General features: G+C 63.5%; 3 protein-coding genes across 9 annotated transcripts in view; 1 reads left to right on the forward strand and 2 right to left on the reverse strand.

Annotated features, from left to right (window-relative positions):
* The first annotated feature begins 410 nt into the window (after positions 1 to 410).
* LOC113936564 (cytochrome b-245 light chain) lies at positions 411 to 8,554 on the forward strand. The gene is made up of 6 exons (XM_027619924.1): positions 411 to 545; positions 5,140 to 5,209; positions 5,696 to 5,770; positions 5,974 to 6,057; positions 6,522 to 6,603; positions 8,259 to 8,554. The coding sequence occupies exons 1-6, from the start codon at positions 488 to 490 to the stop codon at positions 8,472 to 8,474; spliced, it is 585 nt and encodes a 194-aa protein (XP_027475725.1). The 5' UTR covers positions 411 to 487; the 3' UTR covers positions 8,475 to 8,554.
* A 1,549-nt stretch (positions 8,555 to 10,103) lies between these two features.
* IL17C (interleukin 17C) lies at positions 10,104 to 11,096 on the reverse strand. The gene is made up of 2 exons (XM_027617420.1): positions 10,753 to 11,096; positions 10,104 to 10,365 (listed from the first exon to the last, which is right to left on the reverse strand). The coding sequence occupies exons 1-2, from the start codon at positions 11,094 to 11,096 to the stop codon at positions 10,104 to 10,106; spliced, it is 606 nt and encodes a 201-aa protein (XP_027473221.1).
* A 4,890-nt stretch (positions 11,097 to 15,986) lies between these two features.
* ZC3H18 (zinc finger CCCH-type containing 18) overlaps positions 15,987 to 22,095 on the reverse strand; it is a 60,391-nt gene continuing 54,282 nt past the window's right edge. For 5 of the 7 annotated variants that reach the window (XM_027618558.2, XM_027618554.2, XM_027618556.2 and 2 more), the window contains 7 exons: positions 20,881 to 21,024; positions 20,535 to 20,594; positions 19,601 to 19,761; positions 19,174 to 19,370; positions 18,567 to 18,663; positions 17,489 to 17,585; positions 16,669 to 16,882 (listed from right to left, as the gene is read on the reverse strand). In XM_027618558.2, the coding sequence (XP_027474359.1) occupies positions 16,669 to 16,882; positions 17,489 to 17,585; positions 18,567 to 18,663; positions 19,174 to 19,370; positions 19,601 to 19,761; positions 20,535 to 20,594; positions 20,881 to 21,024 (970 nt within the window). Of the gene's footprint in view, positions 16,883 to 17,107; positions 17,147 to 17,488; positions 17,586 to 18,566; positions 18,664 to 19,173; positions 19,371 to 19,600; positions 19,762 to 20,534; positions 20,595 to 20,880; positions 21,025 to 22,095 lie in introns of all 7 variants that reach the window. The other 2 variants (XM_027618557.2, XM_027618551.2) reach the window with 2 other exon arrangements.

Here is a 22,095-nt window from a genome sequence, read left to right on the forward strand (position 1 = left end):
GTCCCTCCACGTCGCAGCCTGATGCCCGTGTGACCCAGCCCTCCAGGGATCGCCCTGGTCCGAATCAGCCCAGGCGATGCTTGGGAAGTGGAGCACAAATGGTGGCCTCCCGCTCCCGTGGCCGGAAGGAGCGGGGAGGAGGAAGTGGGCCGGGCCTGGGCCCGGAGGCGGTCTGGCTGGGCCTGCAGGGGACCCCGCCAGGGAGGGAGGCCGGGGGCCGACAGGCCCCGCCCACGCTCGGTCCCGGCTCTCAAGGACAGCGGGGCGGCGACGGCCCCAGCGGGGTACCCGCCTGCCCGGCGGGGCGAGGCTTTCCGGAGGCGGGGCTGCCGCTGGGGGCGGGGCTGCCGCTGGGGGCGGGGCTGCCGCTGGGGGCGGGGCTGTCGCTGGGGGCGGGGCTGCCGCTGGGGGCGGGGCGGGGCGGGCGGCGGTACCGCGGGACGCAGTGTCGCAGGGATCCCGCCGAGCCGTGGTCGCCTCCGCCACCATGGGGCAGATCGAGTGGGCCATGTGGGCCAACGAGCAGGCACTGGCCTCCGGCCTGAGTGAGTGCGCGCCGAGACCTCGGGCTGCGGGCCGGGCCGGCGGGGGCGCCGAGACCTCGGGCTGCGGGCCGGGAAGTGGGGACTGAAGGCGGGGCTGAGGACCTGCAGCTGCGGGGCGGGCTCGAGGTGGGGGTGGGCTGCGGCCAGCCGAGCAGTCAGGGACCTTATCCTGCAGAGGGGGTTCGGAGACCAATCCCCCGGCTCCTGCCAACCCCCCAGCTGTCCCCTCTACGCTCCCCCACCCCCGCCCGGACCTCTCCGCCGAGAGAGGAAGTTGCAGCCAGAGAAGAGGCGTTTCGTCCTTGGTGGTTTCCGGGGGAGTCACTGCCCACCGGAGTTGGGTGCAACCAGCAAGTGGACGCCCGGGGCGGTGAGGGGTGGGGGCCTGCTGCCCGGGAGTGGGGGGGCTTTGCCCAGCGGTGGGGAGGGGCTCCCTCTCTTCCTGGGCCCGGGGTGGCAGGCGCTCTCCATGTGGGGCCCAGCCCTCAGTTGCACAGAAGGGCATCTGGGATTTCATAAGGTGGCTGGAAACACTCAGAGTGACCCGCGTTCAGCTCTGCTCCCAAAGAGACTGCTTCTGGGGAAGGGTGGCAGCGCCCCCAGTCACCCTGCCACGCGTGCTCAAGAGCTCTGGTTAGGGAGCAGTGGGGTGTGTACCCCAGCTCAGTACTCACAAGCAGGAACCTCTCGGGACTGGGTGGGGTAAAAGCGGGCCCAGAGTCAAGAGGGGGCCCAGAGGCTCTGCCTGGCCCCCCTCCAGGGACCTGCCACTCCCAGGAAGGGCCTGTGCCCAGTGGGGAATGTGCAGACAGCCCAGCACCATTCGCCTGGGATCCCCCCCCCCCCGAGGCCTCCTGCCACCTGGGGAGGGAAGGTAGACAAAGTCTCCCCAGCCCCCACTGTTGGATCACAGTTTAGAATATGGGGTCTAGCGGTGTGTTGTATGTCCAGGCAGGTCACCCTTGCTTTGGGCATCTCGAGTGGCCAAGAACCAGTGGGTTGGTCACACGGTGCTCCTCATTGTCCCCAGGCTGTCCACTGCAGACCAGCCTCCCAGGAAGTAGAGGGTTCTGGGCCCCGGAACCCCATTCTTTGACGGTCCACTGCGTGCAGGCCAGCCATCCTGGCCTTGGCTACAGCCTGTGGTGCCTTGGGACCCACACTTCTCTCACGTCCGCTGCGCAGACGGTGAAGTCGGGGCCTGGGCTTAGCCCTCTCCATCATCAAATCAAATAAGACCGTTTGTTAGAAGGTCCCCCAGAGCCCTGCTCTGGTTCCTCCCTTGCTGACTATTCTCCTGGGTATAAACTGCAGCCTCCAGGGATGGCTCAGGCCTGGTGAGACCTTAGCCACAGTCACACTCCACAGACTTTTCTATTGTGGGAAACCCCATCTGACCCGATCTTGGCACCTGCTGCTGAAAGCCTTCCTGGGGTTTTCCTGTACACACACCAAAAGCCAGATTCTGGCTGCTCTGGGCCCTGAGCCTCCAGCTCCCTGCCTTGCCGGACTCATGCACAGGCTTCCTTTCTGTGCCCGGATTTCCTGAGCAGACCGCAGGGCCTTTGCTGAGCTGAAGCCTCTGTGGCTGGCTGACTTCTCCATTTGTTTCTCAGCTCAAGATGCCACCTGCTTGGAGGTGTCTTTCCAGAGCACCAGGTGGAGAGTAGCCCCAGACATTCAGTTACCTTCCCCCTCTTCTAGTTTTTTTTTTTTTTAAGATTTTATTTATTTATTTGACAGAGATAGAGAGAGAGCACAAGTAGGCAGAATGGCAGGCAGAGGGAGAGGGAGAAGCAGGCTCTCTGCTGAGCGGGGAGCCGGACGTGGGGCTCGAGCCCAGGACCCCAGGATCATGACCCGAGCCACTTAACCGACTGAGCCACCCAGGCGCCCCCCCTTCTAGTTCTGATGTTTATTTCTGCTCCGCCTAACAAGACCGTGAGCCCCCCGATAGCCGAGGCCTCATCTTTCCGTGGCGCTGCTGCATCCTGCATGTGGTAGGACTGTCAGCGTTTGGTGGGCAGTGGAGCACTCCTCCCGCCTTCCTGGTGAGTCAGTGGTGTCTGCCCCCCTCCTGCTGAGGGTAGGCGGCAACACTGCAGCTCGGGATGCGGAAATCATGCACCAAACACGAGTGAGCTGGCTGAATACAGAACACCGCCCTTCCCTCTTCTAGTTCCCCCAGATGCTGACCAGCCAACAAAAAAAGTTAATATGTACCAGAGCTCAGCACCACCGGTAGGAAATCTGCTAGCCGAAAAGCAGAGTGAGGTTTCAAGGTGGTGTATCTGGGCTGAAGGAAGGGGCTCAGGCTCTTACCTGGTGGGATGTGGGGGCCTCTGTGTGGAAACAGGCGAAGCTGGGCCGCATGGCTGGACCGGGCTGGGGAGGGCCACCTGCACAAGAAACAGAGTAGGAAATGGTCCCCTCCAAGGACGCTTGGGACCCGCAGCCAGGGCTGGATTGAAGAAGTCCGGGACAAGGCAAAACCATGGGAACTCAGGCCCGTGCTGTGTGTGGGGAAGGGCCTAACGTCCCCTACCCTGCGCCAGACCAAGAGATTCCCATGCACTGGGCCCAGGCCTGGAGAAACCCCAAAGCCCCCAGCAGAGGCAAACGTGAAAATTGTCTGCAAGGCCGTTTGCTCCCTGGGGCCGCAGGAAGCCGGACCCTGCCAACTGTCTGCTCCCCGCCATTCCCTGCCCCAGCCGCCCCGAGGAAGCACGCCGCCTGGGGTGGACCTGCTCACACCATGACAGAGCTGGAGCGGCCGAGCCGTCTGGAAGACCTGAGAACGTGAGCACACATCGATGCCTACCAGTATGTTCCAAACTGCTCCAGGAGCGAAAGGAGCAGAGAATTATACAGCAAAACAGGACGGTGCAAAAAGTGAACTAATGCAGCACGTCAAGGAAGAAAAGTCATTAAAGGTTAATGGATGAATTGAACATGCTATAAAGACGAGAGGATTCATGGGAGACGGGGCTCGGAACCTCACGGCGCGCAGCCCAGACACAGAGGTGCGGTTATTAAAGAGAAGCTGAGCCCTGTGCAGGGGAGGGGGCACCCTGTGGGCCAGAGTGGAGGGGAGAAAGCTGCCCCGTGGACGGTGCGGGGCAGGGGAGACCCTCCCCGACGGCAGCAGCAGGTGCAGAGGTGAGAGTCAGGGCTCTGTCGGGTGAATGCCGGGAGGCGAGACGAAAGGGTAATGGGTGAGCGTTTTCCAGAGATGGAGAAATCTCAGACTGAGAGAAAGCAGAGTCCTTTACAGAATAAAGGAAAACAAATCCCTTTTTGGACACACAGTAATGAGATTAGAGACCATTAAAGAAAATCTTAAAATTTGCCAGAGGGGAAAAGTGGCTTGGCATCAGACTGACTGCAGATTTCTCTAGAGTAGCTGCCAGAAGGCAAGGGAACGAAATCTTAGGTGCAGAGAGGAAGGGTGGGGTCAGGACCCAGGCCGACTCCTCCGGCGGGCTGCTGCCAGGCCTGCCCCGGGGGACCCCCGAAGGATGCCCATCAGCCGGGGGGCGCCGAGTCCAGCAGACGGGACTGGCCACGAGGCGGAGGAGGGGGCCTTCGGGAATAAGCACCGATGGTAAATGACTAATCAGTCATGGCGCCCGCGGCTTGGGGCTGAGGCGAAGCTGAAGTCCGCACGTGATCCAGGAAGAGAAAGTTGAGAACTTAGAGCTTGAGCCCCAAAGACGGGAGAGCAGGTCAGCGGTTGATAACTAAAGCAGAACACCGCATGGGCGGCATGCGTGAGCCGAGGCTGGGCACGAGGGTGCGGGGGGCTCGCGGGCTGAGGGGAGTCTTGACGTGGGTGAAGAGCATGTGGGGGAGCACCTCCCAAAGTCACCGAGCTCACGTAATTGTAGCTGGAGAAATTGCTGGAAGTTCTGGGGATGCTCGCCCGGGGGTGTGCCTGGACTTAGGACCTTAGACTTTTAGATGGCTACACTGGAACATTTCATGTTACAGATACTTTACCGCAATAAAAAAAAGTTGTAACAAAATAATTTCTGGGGAGAAAAGATCAGATGAGGCAGCACCCCGCAGGCTCGAAACAGCTGACATCCGGAAGGGCCTGGGAGTATCGGTACGTGACAGCTGGGGTCCAGGTGAGACAGTCGGACAAACGGGAGCACCGTGCGGCCGGGAGAGATCCTCTGTCCACAGAAACACGGACGAATGATAATGTCATCTTGAAACACGGGAAGCAAACGCTCCAAATGGCCAGGCGTCCGCAGAGACCTGCAGAGAGCGGGCCGCCAGGGTGAAGACCAGCCCCACCTGCCCTCCCCGGGCTCCGAGGCAGCTGCTGGGACGCAGACCCGGCTCCGCCCGCGCGCGAGCCGCTCCTTCAGCGCCTTGCCCGGCTCGCTGCCCAGCGCACGTGCTGCTTCCTAGGGCTCCCCCCCGCCTGTGTCCCCTGCACAGGCAAGCGTGTTGTCCCACTGCGGAGCATCTGTGGCCGACTGCTGGCCTCCCCAAGCGGGGGTGGAGCACACGGAGAGGGCTGGGAGGGGGCGCATCCCCCGGGGGGTGGGGGCCTCCTGCTAACCTGCTTCCCCTCTGTCCACAGTCCTCATCATGGGGGGCATCGTGGCCACTGCCGGCCAGTTCACCAAGTGGTACTTTGGCGTGTACTCCATGTATCCTGCCAGGGTAGACCCTGGGACGGGGAGGGGGGGGGAGCGGGGAGTGCTGCTCCGCCCAGGGTGGGGACGCGGCTGCCCCTGGGCCCACGGCACAGTTTCCCGGGGCCCGTTAGACCCCCTGCAGCCGTGCGGAAGGCAGGATAGGGCTCAGTCGCAGTTTGGGAAGCCAAGGCTGGGAGCAGGGGAGCGACTGGCCCTGAGGCAGGCCCTGAGGCCTCGGGAATTCTGGGGGTGCCCTCTGTGCCCCCCTTCTATCAGCTGTCCCCCTGGGCAGGCCTGGGATCTGTCCGGGAGTGGGCTGAACCCCTGTGGCCCAGCTGTGACAGGCCAGAGGGCAGGAGAGTGGCCAGACCTGTTGGAACCTGTTTCCCAGCTGTCTGACCTCCAGGACGCAGCTGCACCCCTCTGTTTTCTCGTCAGCAAAGGGGGCTCACCCTGGCCTCCAGGCTGAGCCCGGCTGTTCCTTAACGGCACGTTCAGTGGCGCAGGCGTGTTCGTCTGCCTGCTGGAGTACCCCCGGGGGAAGAGGAGAAAGGGATCCACCATGGAGAGATGGTGAGTTCCCCCACCTCTGCCTGGGGGCCGAGGACACTCCTTCTGACGCCGCAGACGCCCTCCTGGGCAAACAGGCCAGAGCCCGCCCAGCCGCCATGGCCCTTCGGTGTCTGGGAGCGAAGAAGCCGGGGTGCTCTGCGGGGGGTTCGGGTGGGGGCTGCTGAGTAGTATACAGTCTGAGTCTTCTCTCTCCCTCTGCCTAGTGGACAGAAGTATATGACCAAGGTGCTGAAGCTGTTCGGGCCTCTCACCAGGAACTACTACATCCGGGCCTTCCTGCACCTTGGGTGAGCCCCCCTGCCCCCCCCGCGGCCCGCTGAGGACCAGGACAGCCTGGGCATAAACCCTCCCCACCGCCTGGATCAAGTCAGCCCCATCCCCGCGCAGATATGCTTCCAGATGTCCCCTCGTGCTGCGTTATGGCTCCCGGCAACGCTGGGAGCCGAATCAGGAGTAGTCGGGGAGGGGCGGGGTGATGAGGCCTCACCCGGGCGGCCCTGCTCCCTGCCGGGGCACACGCCTGCCGGTTCCTGCCAGGCAGGCCGCAACGCCCCGTGCGAGCTTCCTCCTGGCGCGGTGGGTGGGGGCCGAGCGCCAGCACCCCAAGAGTCGTTAAGGTTCAAATAAAAGCAAAGAGGACAGCTCCAAGGGCCCGAGTATGGAAGCCCAACCTTTCGCAGGACTGGGCGTGTCCTCCAGCCGGGGTCCCGGGGCCGCAGACCCCTCCTGACCGCCCTGCCCCCCTCCCCAGGCTGTCAGTACCTGCTGGCTTCCTGCTGGCCACCATCCTGGGGACAGCCTGCCTGGCCATCGCGAGCAGCATCTATCTGCTGGTGAGTGGTACCCTCGGTGACTAGCCCCGAGGGCCCTTGCCACCTCCGTCCCCAAAGCCAGCTCTGCAGCCTTTGTCCTTCGCTCGCGCTGTGATGGGATCGGTGACTCCGTGCACACCATTCGCCGCATGTGTAAAGTGTGCTAACTCCTTTATCTGAGCCTCGCCCTGCTTTGCAGACCAAGCAGTGGGAAGTCAGAGAGGTGACATGGCTGGCCCAGGGTCACACGGCCAGCCGAGGCCCAACCGGTGGGGACCCGTTTGGTATACTTTTATCTAACCCATTCTTGCTAACTCGGGGTGCCGTTGGGAGCACTTCCTGGGGAGCACGTTCACAGTACAGATGCCACGTGAATGTTTTCCAAAGCTGCCCCATTGGGCCTGCCCGGAGTTGGGACACATGCAAAGGTCCCGCGGTAAGGATGCACGTCACCCGGTCTTCACAGAAAGGCCGGCAGACTTGGGGAAGGATGGCAAGGGCGGAAGTCTCGGGCACAGGTTTTGGGCCAGATGCTCGCGCTTCTCTTGCGCTGGATGTTCATCCTTCCATTTGTGCGTGTTCTTAAAGGGGCGGCATGTTGTCTGTGCTCTGAATGCCCACGGGCCCAGCCGTTTCACTCCTTGGGGACGCACCTGCCGGTCCCCCCACGGGAGCCCTTCCTGTCTGTTCGCTCGGCGGCCTCCTGGGTGCGGCCGCGAGGAGCCGGGGGGCGGGGTGCCTCGCCTGCGTCCGGCCCCTGCACCCTCCGTCTGCCCACCTCCCACCTAAGGCTGGCCGGCCTGCTGGCTCCCACTTGCTTCCCTCCGCCTGCGTGTCTGAGCTTTCTCTTAGAACTGCCCATCTTTCGAGGGGGCTTTTGTCTTTTCCTTATTAACTTGAAGGAATCTCGTGTCTGTTTTCACTGTGAACGTTCTGTGAGTGAATTTCAGAGCCTGAGTATTTTCTCCGCCTCAGGGAGGTGTCTGTCAGCTTTGTGTGTGAGATCCTTCCCTGGGCGCAACAGAAGTTTGTCTGTTTGCCCCCTGGTTGGTGCCTTCTACAGGTGCCGCTTTCTGCCCGTAAGCCGCGTCTCTCTGCACCCTCTCGGGTCCACTGTATAGTTTCTCCTCTTCAGGGTAGATGCACTACTATTTAAGTTAGGAGGTCGGACCACAAACGTTCATTTTATTCTTCTGCTTCATAAGTGACGTGATGTCACACTTTTTTATCAAGGATTGTGGGGTACAGATGAGAAGCACACGTTCCCAAGCCCTCCCAGCCCGCTGAGGGCTCTGCATCCAGCGAGACCCCGTTCTCTTCCCCAGCCTGCTATGGCGGGTGCCCCCAGGGAGGCCCCCTGCCCTCCCTGGCTGCCCCTGTGGGCCACTCCCACCCTGTGGTCTCATGTCCCGTCGCAGCCTTAGTCCCTGGGGCGGGTGGGGGAGATCGGACGGGGGGAGGCCTGGTCTTGGAGCATGCACCTCAAGGGCCTCCAGGTTGCCCTCCCCCCACTGTGGGGTCCTGCCCGGAGAGTGAAGCAGCTGGGTCTGGGGTCCTGGCTGTCACTCTGGAATTAGTGGGTTCAGACGTGGGTCCTGCCTGGTTCCCAGGGGCTGCGGGGTGAGTTGGCCTCTGGGAGGCCCTATACCCATCCACAGCCCCTCCATACCCTGCAGGCGGCCGTCCGCGGAGAGCAGTGGGTCCCCATCGAGCCCAAGCCCAAGGAGCGGCCGCAGGTGGGGGCCACCATCAAGCAGCCTCCCAGCAACCCCCCGCCCCGGCCCCCAGCCGAGGCCCGAAAGAAGCCCAGCGAGGAGGAGGCAGCAGGTGCAGCGGGCGTTTCTGGAGGCCCCCAGGAGAACCCGGTCCCGGTGATCGACGAGGTCGTGTGACCCACGTCTCCAGCTGTCCACCATGTAGCCCCCAAAATAAACCAAAGAGAGCACGCTCCTGACTCTCCGTGTGCACCCCACTCCCAATCCGGGTCCTCCTTCAGCATAAATTCCGGACGGGCCACTTCTCTCGCCCTATTTGCCTCCCCACCTGCCCATACCGAAGGGCCACTGCCAGACCGCCAGGCTCCCACAGCCCAGGACGGACACCACCCGCGCCACGCCGGTCACCGCCGCCACAGGGATGCCTCTGGCCCGTGGCTTCTGGGCCTCCCGGACCCTCGGTTTGGAAGTGCAGCCCCTCCCCCTCCCCGTGCCCAGCCGGCCGTCATTCCTTCACCAGCAGACGGTGTCGCCGCTGGTTCTGTGGTGTCCGTGGCCCGTGGGGCTCTGCCCTCAGAGCCAGCCACATGGTGGAAACTCAGTCACGTGCTGATGAAAGTGTCCTTTGGACCCCAGATAAAGGTCACTCTTCCCCCCTTCCCAGGCGCTTGTTTGCACACAGTAGGCCTTCATCAGGGGTGGAAATGGCTGGTCAGGTAGGGAGGTGCTGAAAACTGTCCTTAGATGGGCCGGGGAAACTGAGTCTCCAAAGGGGGGGTCATTGCCTCGCTGGAAGTGCACAGGCTCTGATCCCAGCCATTCTGCAGGCCGGGTCCAGAGGCTGGGGTGCCGGGCAGGCCAGGTGAGTGCTGGTGGGCAGAAGCCCCCAGGGCATCCAGGCAGCGAGATGGAGACCGGCCTTCGGATTGGCCTGGGTGTCTGGTGGGGCTGGAAGGGACACGCAGACACTTGGAGGGGGCTGCGCAGTCACGTCCCCCCGAGTCGACGCCCCCAGCCGTGGGGAAGCAGGGTAGGTCCCCTTGCTGGAGGAGGGCCTGCCCGCATCCTGGCCAGACCGGGAGCCCAGCCATTCTGCGGGTGCCGGGGCCAGGGGTGTCGGCAGGTGAAACCCGCCAGGGCATGCAGGGCACACACGTCTCGCACACTGGCTGCCCTTGGGGTTCACGCACAGACATTTCTGGAAGGACGCAGAAGCTAGGGCCAGCGGCCACCCCTGCAGGACCGGCTGGGTGTCAAGGCCAGGCAGGGGTGAGGGTGAGGAGGGTGCCTTCAGCCACTGCCCTCTGCCGGCCGACGCTGTGCCCTGGGGGCATTTGTCAATTAAACAACACATTTTACACTTAAAATAAATAGGTGTTTTAGAAATACAGGGGTACTTGTTCCTGGGGGGCTGCAGGGAAGAGGAAGCTTGGGGGCCGGGACCAGCCTGAGGCCCGTGAGCGAGTGAGGGCAGCCCGGGGAACCACAGACACGGAGGGGACGTCAGAACACCTTTCGTTTAAGACGTTCTAGAAGAATAAAACGATTCCTTCTATGCCAACTGTCTGTGCAGAAAGGGTAAACCGAGTCTCGAGATGGGTGCCCCCACAGGCCCCAGGGGACACCGCTCTTCCATTGCTTGGTCTCCACCGCCATTCCTCAGCCCCGAGGCCTGCAGCCTCGGTACCTGCCCGGGGACCCCAGGGGGCAAATAAATAACCAATAAATACACATAAATAGGAGGGGCCCTCTTCGGAGAGACCCCGACCGTCCAGTGTGTCCAGCGAAGACAGCCAAGGCCGCTGGTCACTGTGCCGACCTGGGCAGGACGCAGGTGCAGCCGACGGGCACGCGGATGAACTCGGCGTGGAAGGAGAAGGCCCCGGGTGTGGGCACCCGCGAGGCGTCCCGCGAGCAGGGCCGGCGGCGGAACACCAGCAGGCTCTGCAGCAGCGGCACGGAGTTGAGCGCGGCCGTCTCCCGGCCCGTCTTGGCGCTGATGCAGCCCCTGCACAGGCACTGGGCGAAGGCCAGCTTCTGCGGGTAGCGGCTCTCGTCGGTGTCCACGCTGCAGGGACAGACGGGGTGAGGCCCCTGCCCACAGCCCCCTGGCTGCCCCTCGTGCTCAGGGTGCTCCTCGCCCACATGAGCCGAGGCTGCGGGGCCGGTGGCACGGGGCCCCCACTAGTGAGGCTCATCGTGCCCCCCACTGCCCCCCAGAGAGTTCCCCCCCCACCCCGACACCGGGCCCAGCCACCCCTGCAGGGGCTCAAGTGTGGACCTCAGAATTGTCCCGGGGAATCCTGGGGATGGAGCCACGCTGCAATCTTGCAGACTGGGGGTGACGGCCCGTCTAGCGGGGGAGGGGGAAGACGCTGAGGCTCAGAGAGGGGAGGGAACGGCCCCACCCCGCAGAGCAGGGACCCCTGTCCCTGGGGAGTCCTGCAGCCCTCACCGGTATCTCCAGGGCGAGATGGAGCGCTGGTGGATGTCCGCTTCCAATACCGCCTCAGGCCGCAGCACCGGGCACTGGGTCCCAGCCGGGGGCTCGTCGTGCCGCCTTCTGCGGCCCCCCGCCTCCAGGCTGGCCACCAGGGCTACAGGCAGAGCCTGCTCCCACTTGGCAGCTCGAGCCAGCAGGTGTGGTGGGGCCTGGCCGAGGGGCAGCTCCTCGGCTGAGTAGCAGCGTGGGGTCCCGTGGGGGTGGGGCCCCCCCCAGAGCGGGGGGCCATGGCGGGCCAGGCTGGCGGGCAGCCAGAGCAGAAGCAAGAGGCCGGGTAGGAGCTGGTGGACAGGCATTGGGTGGTCAGGTCAGGGAGTGCCCAGGGAAGAGGGCACCTCCCTGACCTCCCAGCTTGCCCTATTTCCCGTGGAACGATGGGGTGCGGCCCTCCCTCTACAGCTGGGGAAACTGAGGCCCAGAGGGAAACTTGACCCTCAGCCCAAGCTCCCCAGAGCACCAGAGCTCCTGGGCCCTGGCTCTCTCCTGTCCCCAGATTTGGGGGGCTTCCTGAACCCCGTGCCAACCTCCTCTGCTTGGGAGCCGGCGGCACGGGGCAGGCGGGGGCGTGGGGAGAGGCAGCGGCTCACCAGGCGCATCATCGCAGCAGGGGCGCTGGGCTTGGAGAGACAGGTGCACCTGGCTGCGGGCCTGGAGGCTGCGGACCTGGAGGCTGCGGACCTGGAGGCTGCCCGGCTCCAGGTGCCCTTTATACCTCCAGCCACACCTGGGGAAAATCCGGAGCAGCTTCCTCCTGGGGAAGTGCCCGGCTGCGCTGCTTCCTCCTCCCCTCCCGGTGGGTCCCCGGCCCCTCCTCCCGCCCCGGGGCGGGCCATGCCCACCCCCACTCCTCTGCTCCCCCCACACACACACACCCAGAGGGACCCTGTCTCAGGCTGCCGCCTTGCAAACGGAGCCACGGAGCCCAGGGCTTCTTAGGACGGGGAAGTTCCCGCTGCTTGGCGCGATGAGTGGGGCGCTGGGGCAGCTTGCTCGTCCACAGGGCTGCGTGGAACTCCTCCAGGGCTGGTTCCCCAGCTTGTGGACACGCACTTGGTCCCGTTTTTCATCTGAGATAGTCCAGGAGGGGCCCCGTGTCTGCCTGCAGCTGCGCAGGTGGGAGAGAGTCCGGAAGAGGCTCCGGGAGCCGGGGGCCGGCCAGTGTCTTCAGGTTCTGGGCTGGGTTTCTGCGGATTCACTCAACAAATCCTCACCCTAGAAGCCAGAGATGCGGGTGAGAATGCCTTGGAAACTTTAAAGTGCCTGCACCCCAAGAAGCTGTATTTGAGGAGGCCCCTCTCAGGGCTGCAGGGGGGCTGCAGGGGGCTGAGGGGCGACGGTCCAGGCACTTTGGTTGTCCTGAAAGGGACAGTTGGAGGCCATCTGGCGGAGCTCTGGACGCCGCTCCCTGGGTCCCCTGGCCACCCCTAAGACGCAGGGCCCTGTGTGTCCCCGGTCTCTCCTATCAGAGGCTAAAGCATCCCCCAGCCGATGAGGGTCGGAGGGCAGGGCAGTGACGGGATACGCACCATTCCCTAAGTCTCCAGGGACACGAAGACCCCCTGGGGGAGCAGGGCTGTCCCAGGTGTGACTCTGGGCAGGGACCTGCCCTCCTGGTCCTTGCAGGTGTCTGCACCTGCAAGTGGGCTGTCCTGTGCCCCTCTCCCTCCTGGGGAGCAGGAGAGGGTTAGGGGATACCCTGTCCCTCGCTGGCCTGGAGGAAATGCTCCTTCCCAACAGATGGATGGGTAGATGCGTTGAGTCCCCAGAGCTGCTCCTGCCTACAACGCCCCGGTCCCTGGTCGTCAGCCCTCTGCTTGCATACCTCCTGCAATGGGGAGATCACCACCCCCTGCATTCGTTCGCTAGGGCTGCTATCACCAAGTACTACACACTGAGGACACCACAGTTCTGGAGGCCAGAGTCTGAAATCGAATTGTGGGCAGGCTCCGTTCCTTCTGGGGTCTCCGAGGGAGGACCGTTCCCACCTCTTGCCGCTTCCGGGGGCTGCTGGTGATTCTGAGCCCCCTGGCTTGTGGCCACGCTGCTGCGACCCCTGCCTGTCTTCACGGGGCCTCTGCCCGTGTCTGTCTCCCCTGCTCTGTGTCTCCTAAGGACACTCACCTCATTCAGAACCATCTCAAGATCTTTACCTTAATTACATCTGCCAAGACCCTTCATTTCTTCACAGGGACTGGGGCCAGACCTTTGATGTATTTTGGGGGGTACACAGTTGAGCCCAGGACCCCCTCTACAGCGCAGATGCTGGAGGTCCAGGAAGCCCCTCCCGAGGCCGGGCTGACCCCCGCCTCCCTGTCTCGGGAGAGTGAGTTCCAGTCTCTCCTGTGTCCCCCCAGGAGGCAGTGTGAGCCCCTTGAGGGCAGGGGCGGCGGTGTGGTGGCACCAAGCTGGTCCACAAACACGCTGCAACGAGGGGAAGAAGGACGAGCCCGGCTCCCCAGGGAGTAAAACGGCGTGACAGGGCCCCAGTTGCGGGGTGCTGGCGGGTGAACCCCAGCCTGGAGGCCGAGGGAGCGAGATGCCCGCTGTGCAGTGGTCTCGCCTTCTTTTTGGGGGGCGGTCTGGCCGCACACGCACACAGGTGTTATTTATGAAACGAAACGGCTGTAAATGGTCACTTCTGCTGTGGCTGCCTGACGGGTCCCTTCCCACGGGGGCGCGGCTGGATGCACTGGGCAAGCACGGCGGCCCCCTGCCCATGCCAGCCCCCCACGGTGCGGGGGGGAGTTTCCGCATTTTCTGTGCCTTTCCACGGGTGGGCACCGCGCTCGGCAGAGTAACCCTGGGACCAGGCTGAGCGCCCACTCTGCTTCACGGCACCACCGCCCCTCGCGGCTCCACGTGGTCCTGACGGCGGTCCCCAGGGGGTTGGGGTCGGGGGAGAACTGGCCCAGCAGACCAGGGGCAGGGCCCGGGGGTCGGGGGTCTCGGCGGGCGGTGCCAAGGCCGGAAGGATGCAGGGCGGGGGCCCAGGCGGCACCTCATTCCTGCGGGCGGCTGAGGCAAGCACAGAAGTCCCGGGTTGGGCAAGACTGGAAAGGCGCTGCCAGAGGAAGGCTGGAGGGAGTCCCGGAGGCGGTGTCCGGGAAGGCCCCGCCCTCAAACCATGCCCCTTGGACCATGCGCCTGCCTCCCTCAGCGTCCTGCTGAGTGAGGCGGCCTGCAGCCCTGGGTAGACGGGTGACAACTGTCCCTGGCGGGAGCCGGGCAGCTGGGCGCGTGGGGGAGGGGGGCAGGCCCAGGAGCCCTGCCGGGTGCTGTGAGTGACCAAAGAGAAACCCACAGAAATTTCACTTTCACCAAACGAGCTGCCGCATTAGCCTGACGTGTTCACTCATGACGTTGGAGATTGTATCTCACATTTGAGTGACAAGAATTACAAAATAAAAAACCCTTGTTTTGTTTCTTTTTATCCACTCAAGAGAGAGGGAGGCCGCCGTGGGGGCTGGGGGGCGTCAGCAGGAGCCAGGTGGTTGGGGAAGGAGTGTGGGAAGGCCTGAAGGGATGGGGTGGGCTGGCCTGAGCTGCCAGAGTTAGCGTGAGGAGTTGTCAGGTCAGAGTTCCAGAAAACGGGGAAACAGCATGTGCAAAGGACCTGGGGTGGGAGAATGGCAAGCAGGTGGGGGTGGGGTGGCTCAGCATGTGTCATGTGGCCGGGCTGCTCGAGCTGTGAAGACTGGACCTGGACACGGGGGGCAGTCTAGCGGACAGACACGGAACTGGAGGGACGGCCCTTAATTTTCCCCACTATTTGCATGTTAACCACAGTCAGGATCTCAGCCATCATGTTCCCTAGAGCGCCAACATGCCTGAGGATCCATTACATAATAGAGGGTTTCCTTTTTCCAGATGTCTGGCACGGAATGTTCTTTCCACGAAAGTTCTTTCCACCAGACTGGGCAGGGGGAGGGTTGGCTCCGGCTGTGGCCCTTACCCCTCCCTGGACAGGTACTACTGAGTCTGGCCCAGAGGAACCATGAGCCCAGAAGGCTCATGCTCGTTTAAACTGGGCTGGGGTTGAGGGGACCCAGGGCCGTGGTTCCAGCCTCGGTGTCAGAGGCCCGGGCCAGGTCAGTGGGGCAAGGAGAGCTATGTGCAGACAGGGACATGTGGTGGGCTCACCTGGGGGCTCCCAGCTGGCTTGTGGGGTGCAGCGGCCCCGGGGGTACAGAGCACATGGGATCAGGCTGGCCCCCAACCTGCCCTGGGTTCTGGCTTTGTGTCCTCGAAGGCCACCCACTCAGAGAATGGGAGTTCCCTTTGTACCCGGCTTGACGGCAGATCAGATAAGCCTTGAAAACCTGCTGAGACACAGGATTGAGGCCGCCGTGGCGCAGGAGGACTCACACATCCCGCAGGACGTGGAGGCAACACGAAACACCATCCACGGAACGCTGACCTGGCTCAGCCCCAGGCCCCCGAGCTCTAACCGCCACCCCGGCTCTGGGCAGAGCCTGAGGGCAGCTCAGCGGGTCCTACCGGCAGGGGACAGGCCCCGGGGCTGCTGCCTTCTGAACCGGTCCCTGCAGCCCTGCCCAGACCTGGGGGCAGCAGCACACAGCCCAGGGGGTGTCTGGTTTTAGAGCAATCTGAGCGCGTAGGGGTGCTGACCCCGCCCACCCCAGACCCCGTGGGGGCGCGCGGAGGCCCTGGTGCTCCTCCGCGAGCTCACTCCCCCAGGAAGGGCCGCGGCAAGCACCAGCGTTCTCAGCGGTGGCTTGGCGGCGGCAGGGCTCTCCGCGGGGGCTGCAGCGGGCAGCAGGGCGGCTCCGCTCAGACCCCCTCATGGCAGCACGGCCACAGGGTGGTCCTGGGCCCAGGACTTGCCAAGCCTGCGTGCACGCACACGGGGGAGCCTGTGTACACACCAGCTTTGGGGCCGGGGGCCGGCCTAGCCCGACGACCATGCTTCCTGGCCTCTCCGCTCGGGCACCCATTTCGGGGAAAGCAGGTCACCGGTGCGAGCAGGAGGTGCTCCCGTGTTCAGGACGCCCCGCCAGGCCCAGGGTCACCACGACGACACAAGGTGCCCTGCCCACGGGGGCCGGGGGGCACAGCCCCTGTGCCGGCAGCGCCAGGGGCATCTCATCAGGGCCTCCGGGAGCCGGGGCTGCCAGCACAGCAGGCGGGCCCAGGCCCACGGAATCACCACCACCAGGGCAAGATGGCTGCTTATCAAAATACTTTATTTTAGGAGATCCCTCAAAAAAAGACCCTCCACATTACACAGACGCCCAACAACACCCTCAGCCTTTTTTTTTTTTTGGTCTTTTTCTGTATTTTTTTTTCCTTTTTAAATCAACTAAAACAATCTGATGCTTAAAATAAAAGACAGGAAATATTTCCCAATCGGACTTCAGTCAAGAATATATATCTATTTTTTGACCCTGGGGCCGGGCGGGGGTGGGGAGGCGGCTGCTCAGGAGCATGGGGCGCTCCCGGGCCGGGAAGGAGCGCGTGCGGAGGCCAGGACGCAGGGCAGGCTGGCCGGCAGCGGGGAGGAAAGGCAGGCGGGCGGAACTGGGCACCCGGGGCTGATCATTTACATAAAACTGGTGCCGCGTCCTCGCTCCTGCCGCCGGCCGGCCTGCCTGCCTGTCTGGCGGGACTTCTGCTCTGGGATGGGGCTGGTTCAGTCTGGTCTGGTCGGGAGAAGACTGGGATTCAACATCATCTTCATCGTGTGTGGCTTCTTTTCCAGCTGAGAAACTTTTTTTTTCTTTTTTAATTTTTAAAAAGATTCACAGCCAAAATAAGACATTAACTTCAAAATCCAAGACGGCTGTGCTCACGCTAGTTATAAAAACACGAGAGTCTCTCACGGCGGCGGGGGCCGGGCCCGTGGGGCCCCTACACCTTCCCGGGGATCTTGGCCCGCTTGCGCGCGATGGCGTCCTCCACGGCTTTGAGCTGCTTCAGGAGCTCCTCGCGCCGCGACAGTGTGCTGGCCTTCCCTGATTTGGTGCCGCCGGAGATGGTGCTGGCAGTGCCGGCATCCGAGGCTTTGCCGGGCACACTTGTGACCTTACTGGAACTCTTGGACTGGGGAGACAACTGGCGTTTCCTGTGGGGGGGAGGGGGAGGCCATCAGAGGGTCTGCCATAAGCCTCCTGCTGGGCAAGGACGCGCGGGGCGCTGGGCAAGGACGTGGGGCCCTGGCGGCCATGGACACAGGTCTGCCTCCCGGCGGCAGCGGGCCAGGCTGCAGTGGGGAGTGCCCCTCCCCCGCCCTCGGTTGTGGAGCGTGAAGGGGGCACAGCGTCCAGGGCTCGGCCGGTGCCCTGCTGACCTGTCCCTCCTGCTTCTGGTGCTTCTTTGCGGCCTCCCCCTGTGGTGGCGAGAAATCCCATGGTGCTGACCCAGGAGCAGCCCTGAGGGCCGGGACATGTGGGGGGCTACACAGATGGCTGAGATCCCAAACCCGTCTGGACCACGACCCTGAGCAGTGGGGTGACAGGGAAGGGCCTCACAGCCGGCCTCCTGCGAGAAGGAAATCTCTGCCCTGCTTCCGGGGCCGATGGGGAAGGCAGGAGAAGCCGGGAGCACCTGGAAGCCTCGTGCCTCGGGGCCCTCGTTCTAGGACCTGCTGCGGGGCAGGAACGCTCTGGCTAGCCTGCCCTGAGGCAACGGTGCCCAGGTGGTGCGCCCAGGGCACGGGTGGGGCACTCACCTGTCCGGCGGGGCCACGGGCACCTTAGAATTCTGGCCTCTCTGCCGCTCTGGCTTCGGGGAGCCGAGTCTCCCGCCTGACTTCCGGTCCCGAGAACCTGGATGACACGGGACGAGGTAAGACCACGGTCCCAGCCCAGAGTGGGCTGCTGTGCATGGACAGGGTTGGGGCGGCCTTACCGGATGCCGGCGACCCCATGCCAGAGACGTGGCAGCTCAGTACCGCCTGCATGTTCTCACAGGAAGAGGCAAAAGGCAGAGTGGGTCAAAGGAAGGGACAGGGCAGTGCCGGTCACGTCGGAAAGTGAAGCCCCAGAAGCCCACGTAGGCCGAGGTCAGGACAGGCCAACGAGCTCCCACTTATCCAACACAAAGACCCTCATCACTCACACCTTCGAACTGGGAACCAACAGGCAGGGGAGCATAGGAAAGAGAAGTAAAATCAAGAGGCCAGGGGTCCAGTGAGCGCGGGGGCCTGTGTGAGGGCGGCGGGCGGGGGTGGTCAGCGCCTGGGGAGCACACAGGCTCTGGCACCAGCCGGTTCTCGGCCCAGGCGGGCGTGCTGCAGTCCCGGGCTCAGCGGCACCGGCAAGGGGCGCCCCCTCTGCCCTTTGCTTAGGGAGGAAGGATGGCTGTGCGTCGGCAATCAGAGCTGGCCAGGCAGAGGGCCCGCAGACAGCCGGGGCTGGACTGCGTGCGCAGCAACGCCAAGCCCCCCTGCCTGCCCTCTGCCCGCCCCCAGAGTCTGCACACCCTGTGCCATCATGGAGGACCGAGCCACCGTCTGTCAGACACTGAAGACATTTTCAAAGAAAAAAAAAGTGACACTCCTGATTTTTGTTCGTTGAAATGTAGTTATTTTTCATAAAAAAGGTTATTTGTGTTAAAATATAATACTTTTGTTACTGTTATTTTTAACATTAACAAACGTTGACATTTTTTCCGGAGTTTCAACTTCTAAAAACTTAACATCGATGGACGGAACCACACGAGCGTTGGTTCCTTGGGGCCCACACTGAAGAGCACACGGGGTCGTGGCCCCTCCGCCCCGCTGGGCCCTGCAGAGGTGGGCAGCTCACCTCGGTCTGGGGATAAGTTAGCCCGCTTGGCCGGAGGAGGGCTCTGCCTGTCTTTGTCCGAGGGTTCGTAACGCTTCCTGCTTCCTTTCTCGGCCGCCTGGCACAATGGAGGGGGCACAGTGAGCACGGCTGGCCATCGGGCAGAACCAGCCCCCCGCGGGAAGCAGGGAGCACAGCGGTGATGGCCTCACTCCCACATCTGCTTCCACTAGCCCCTCCGGTGGGTGCCCACGGGGCCCCGAGGGAGGGAAGGCCCAGGGTTTCGGGCCTTCGTTCTCGGCAGCGAAGGTGCCCGCAGAGACACCGTGTTCCCTGGGGGCCACCAGCCCCGGAGAGGACCCCGAGGGACTCAGCATCTCGCCCTCCCAGTCCTAGGGAGCCTCGGGGATGTCAGCTCACACAGGGCCAGTTACACGGAGAAGGGCCGGGGAGAGCACCCACCACCTCCGGGACGCTCTCATCTCCCAGGACATGCTATTGGGCTTCGCCACCCGACACCCACGCCTCCCCCATCAGGGCCAGCCACCGTTCACTGGCCCCAGGAACCAGGATGCCCCCCGGGGAGCGGGGCTCCCGGAACTGCCACCAGGAGTGCCCACGGCCTCACCTTGTTCAAGAGCGTCAGCTTGATCTCCTTATGGGTGACGAACGTGCCCTGCTGGGGCTGCCCGGGGGGCCCCTGCTGGGGGGCTGTGGGCTGCTGGGCTTTACCTCCAGCAGAAGGCTTTGAGGACTTGGGCAGCTGTGCGGACGAGTCCCTTTTCCGCTTGTCTTCTTTAACCCCATCTTCTTTTTTAGACTTTCCTGCCAACAACAAATGCTAAGTCACAGTCACCATCCTGGCACGGCGGTCTCCTGGGGGCCACCTGGAGGGTGGACGTGCTATCAGCCAGGCCACGTGTCCATGGGACAGAGCTGGGAGGTTCCTGCGCTTTCCTGTTTAACCAAGTGAGGCAGTGCACACACCCTCTTTCCATGAAGGGCCTGCCCGCCTCTGCAGCCACAATGCCCAGGACACGAGGAGCCCCCTGTACCTTTCTCCTTCTTGGTCTGGGCTGGGGTGGGGGACCGCGAACTTGCTGAGGACACGGGGCTGGCCAGGTCTGCGTACATGTCGTCTGAGTCCACGCTGTGCACCGAGCTACTACTCGACGTGGCGCTGGACACCGAGGAGACGCTGCTCACGCTCAGGGACCTGGACACACACAAGCACGTCTGCACCCACGTGGCCCCGACGGCAAGATGGCCAGGGGCCAGAGGCCACGGGGAGGGGGGGCAGCCGTGGGTGTCCACATCCACCTTCCCCAGCCTCCAGTTTCGAGGAACATGTACCACCTAACCGGAAACTTCAGGGGGTAAGGCGGGCGGTTTAAAGGTGCCCCACAGTGAAGGCACACCCCAGTCACAGAGTCGAGGGCCCGTGCACGAGAGAGCAGCCACCCTGTTTGCTGGGCTGGGACATACGATGAGTGACTAGCTGTGAGTGAGGCTGGTGACGACAGAGCTGAGCGCCCAGGCTGTGAGGCCCGAGAAAGGGGAGGGTTTTGCCCCGCGGCCACACCAGAGCCCAGAGCAGAGGTGCCCCGGCCCCGCACGCGGCTCTGGGAAGCACGGGGATGGCGGCCAGCTCGCAGGTGCTGCTGCCACAGCCCGCGCCATGAGGACGACGTGCCACGCCGCGGGCCGCTGAGTCCGAGTCCGGTCACTCTCCGATAACACCGCAAGGACCCAGGCAGAAAGGAAGGGCCCAGTTCTGTTTAAAGGCGGGGTCTTTAAACCTCTTTGAGGAAAATCTGGGCTGCCTAGAAACGAACGAGAACGTCTGCTCTGGGATCTACGGACTGATCTGACAGCGTCTTCTCTTCCAGCAGCTCGATGGCAGCACTCGTCCCTACCGGACCGGCCGCGACGGGGCGCCCCGAGCACGACGGGCGGGGGGGCAGGGGCCGGGGCTGTGCCGACAATGACCTGGATCTGGAGCTGGAGCCGCTGTAGCTGCTGCCGCTGCCGCTGCCGCTGACAGTCCGCCTGCAACACAGACCAGGCCCGTCTCACCAGGCGGCTCGCGGGGCGTGCAGTGTCCCCTCGGAGCGAGATGCCAACCCCGTCCTCGGCGTCCTGCAGCAGCCCCACCTCCTTCTAGGGGAGACCTGTCGAGGGGCGCCTGCCACCCGCACAACCACACCTTTTGTGCGTAGGCGCTCGCACCTCCCATCGTGGTCAGGGGAAACCGAGGCTCAAGGACGCGATGTGACAGGACAAGGACTGAACAGCCCCCCCCCCCCCCGCCCCAGCTCGAAGCCCGTTCGCTCACCTCCTGGGGGGGGTCCTAGCTTGCCGCTCCCTCCTCCGGGCTTCCCGAGGGTCTCCTGGCTTGGCGGGCTCGGGGGCTGGAGCAGTGGTTTTGGGGGCCTGTGGTGGGGCTGGAGGTGGGGCTGGCTTCTTCACAGACTTCTCTCTGTGACAGGAGAAGGGGGGAGGGTCACACCCGGCCACACAGGCGGAGGACGGGTCCATCTGAAGAGCCCCCGAGAACCACAGAGCCGGCGCTGTGCTTCCTCAGGAACGTGCCCCCCGGCCCCCTGCCCTGCTCACGGGCCAACGTCCGAGGGCGCCAGCACCGCTCACATGTGGGACCCACACTGCAGTATAGAGAACGGCCCCAAATTTTCTGTGCTGTCAGTGTGGGAAGAATACCCTGCTGAACATTCTGGTAGCACCGAACAGTCACAGTTCAGGTGGAATCAGCAGGAAACAGTCTTGGGCAAAAGCAAGCCACTCAGCACAGCGCCGGGGGCGAGTTAAGACCCGAGCAGATGAAAACGCCCGCACAACCTGCCACACGGCTGCGGTGTCTGGGTTGGGGTGGCCTCACGTGTTCGCTAAGCCCGTCAGACGGCACAATTCAGATGGCTGGGGTGCCAGGCATAAATTATGCCTCCACACCGCTCACTTTCTAGGAGGGGGCGACTATGGTTCCTGCAAACTCCTGAGGGCTGCTGGAAGACTTGCTCAGGAAGCAAACGTGCAGCGTGGAGCGCTTCAGCGCCGGCCACCCGGCAAGTGCCAGGCTATCGGCCGCTAAGTGAGCCACACGCGTGAGGACAAATGACAAAGCAGGGCGGCGCTGGCGCCACATGTGGGCACGCAGGCCCGTCAGCTCACACGTGCCCCGGCCTCGCCCTGCAGGCCGCAGGGTCAACTCCACCACTGGCTGCCTTTCCATGCTCTGCACTGCTCAGGAAAGGAGCCCACTTTCATTCTGGGGGGGAGCGTGGGCACGGCTGCAACCCGAGACACTGCACGCCACGGGGTGTGACATCTGTCTGGTAAGTTCCAGATGTTTCTAACTTGTCACGTTAGCCACAGCTGTTGATGAGGATCAATGGGAACCACTCTCTAGGAGCAGTAAATGCGAACAACGAGGCCAGTCTGGTGGGGCCCCCATTCTCCACGTGCCCTGGACACAGCCCAGGAAGCACGATGGGAACCACCTCCGTCCTGCCCCCTGGAAGAGAACAGCAGGGAT

This window comes from Zalophus californianus, chromosome 17 (genome assembly GCF_009762305.2).
Source record: "Zalophus californianus isolate mZalCal1 chromosome 17, mZalCal1.pri.v2, whole genome shotgun sequence".
NCBI classification, from domain to species: Eukaryota; Metazoa; Chordata; class Mammalia; order Carnivora; family Otariidae; genus Zalophus; species Zalophus californianus.

Coding starts and splice junctions, on each gene's coding strand:
- LOC113936564 (XM_027619924.1), top strand. CDS start 488: ATGGGGCAGATCGAGTGGGCCATGTGGGCCAACGAGCAGGCACTGGCC. Junction 546..5,139: donor GGCACTGGCCTCCGGCCTGA/GTGAGTGCGCGC, acceptor CTCTGTCCACAG/TCCTCATCATGGGGGGCATC. Junction 5,771..5,973: donor GGATCCACCATGGAGAGATG/GTGAGTTCCCCC, acceptor CCCTCTGCCTAG/TGGACAGAAGTATATGACCA.
- IL17C (XM_027617420.1), bottom strand. CDS start 11,096: ATGCCTGTCCACCAGCTCCTACCCGGCCTCTTGCTTCTGCTCTGGCTG. Junction 10,366..10,752: donor ATCTCGCCCTGGAGATACCG/GTGAGGGCTGCA, acceptor CTGTCCCTGCAG/CGTGGACACCGACGAGAGCC.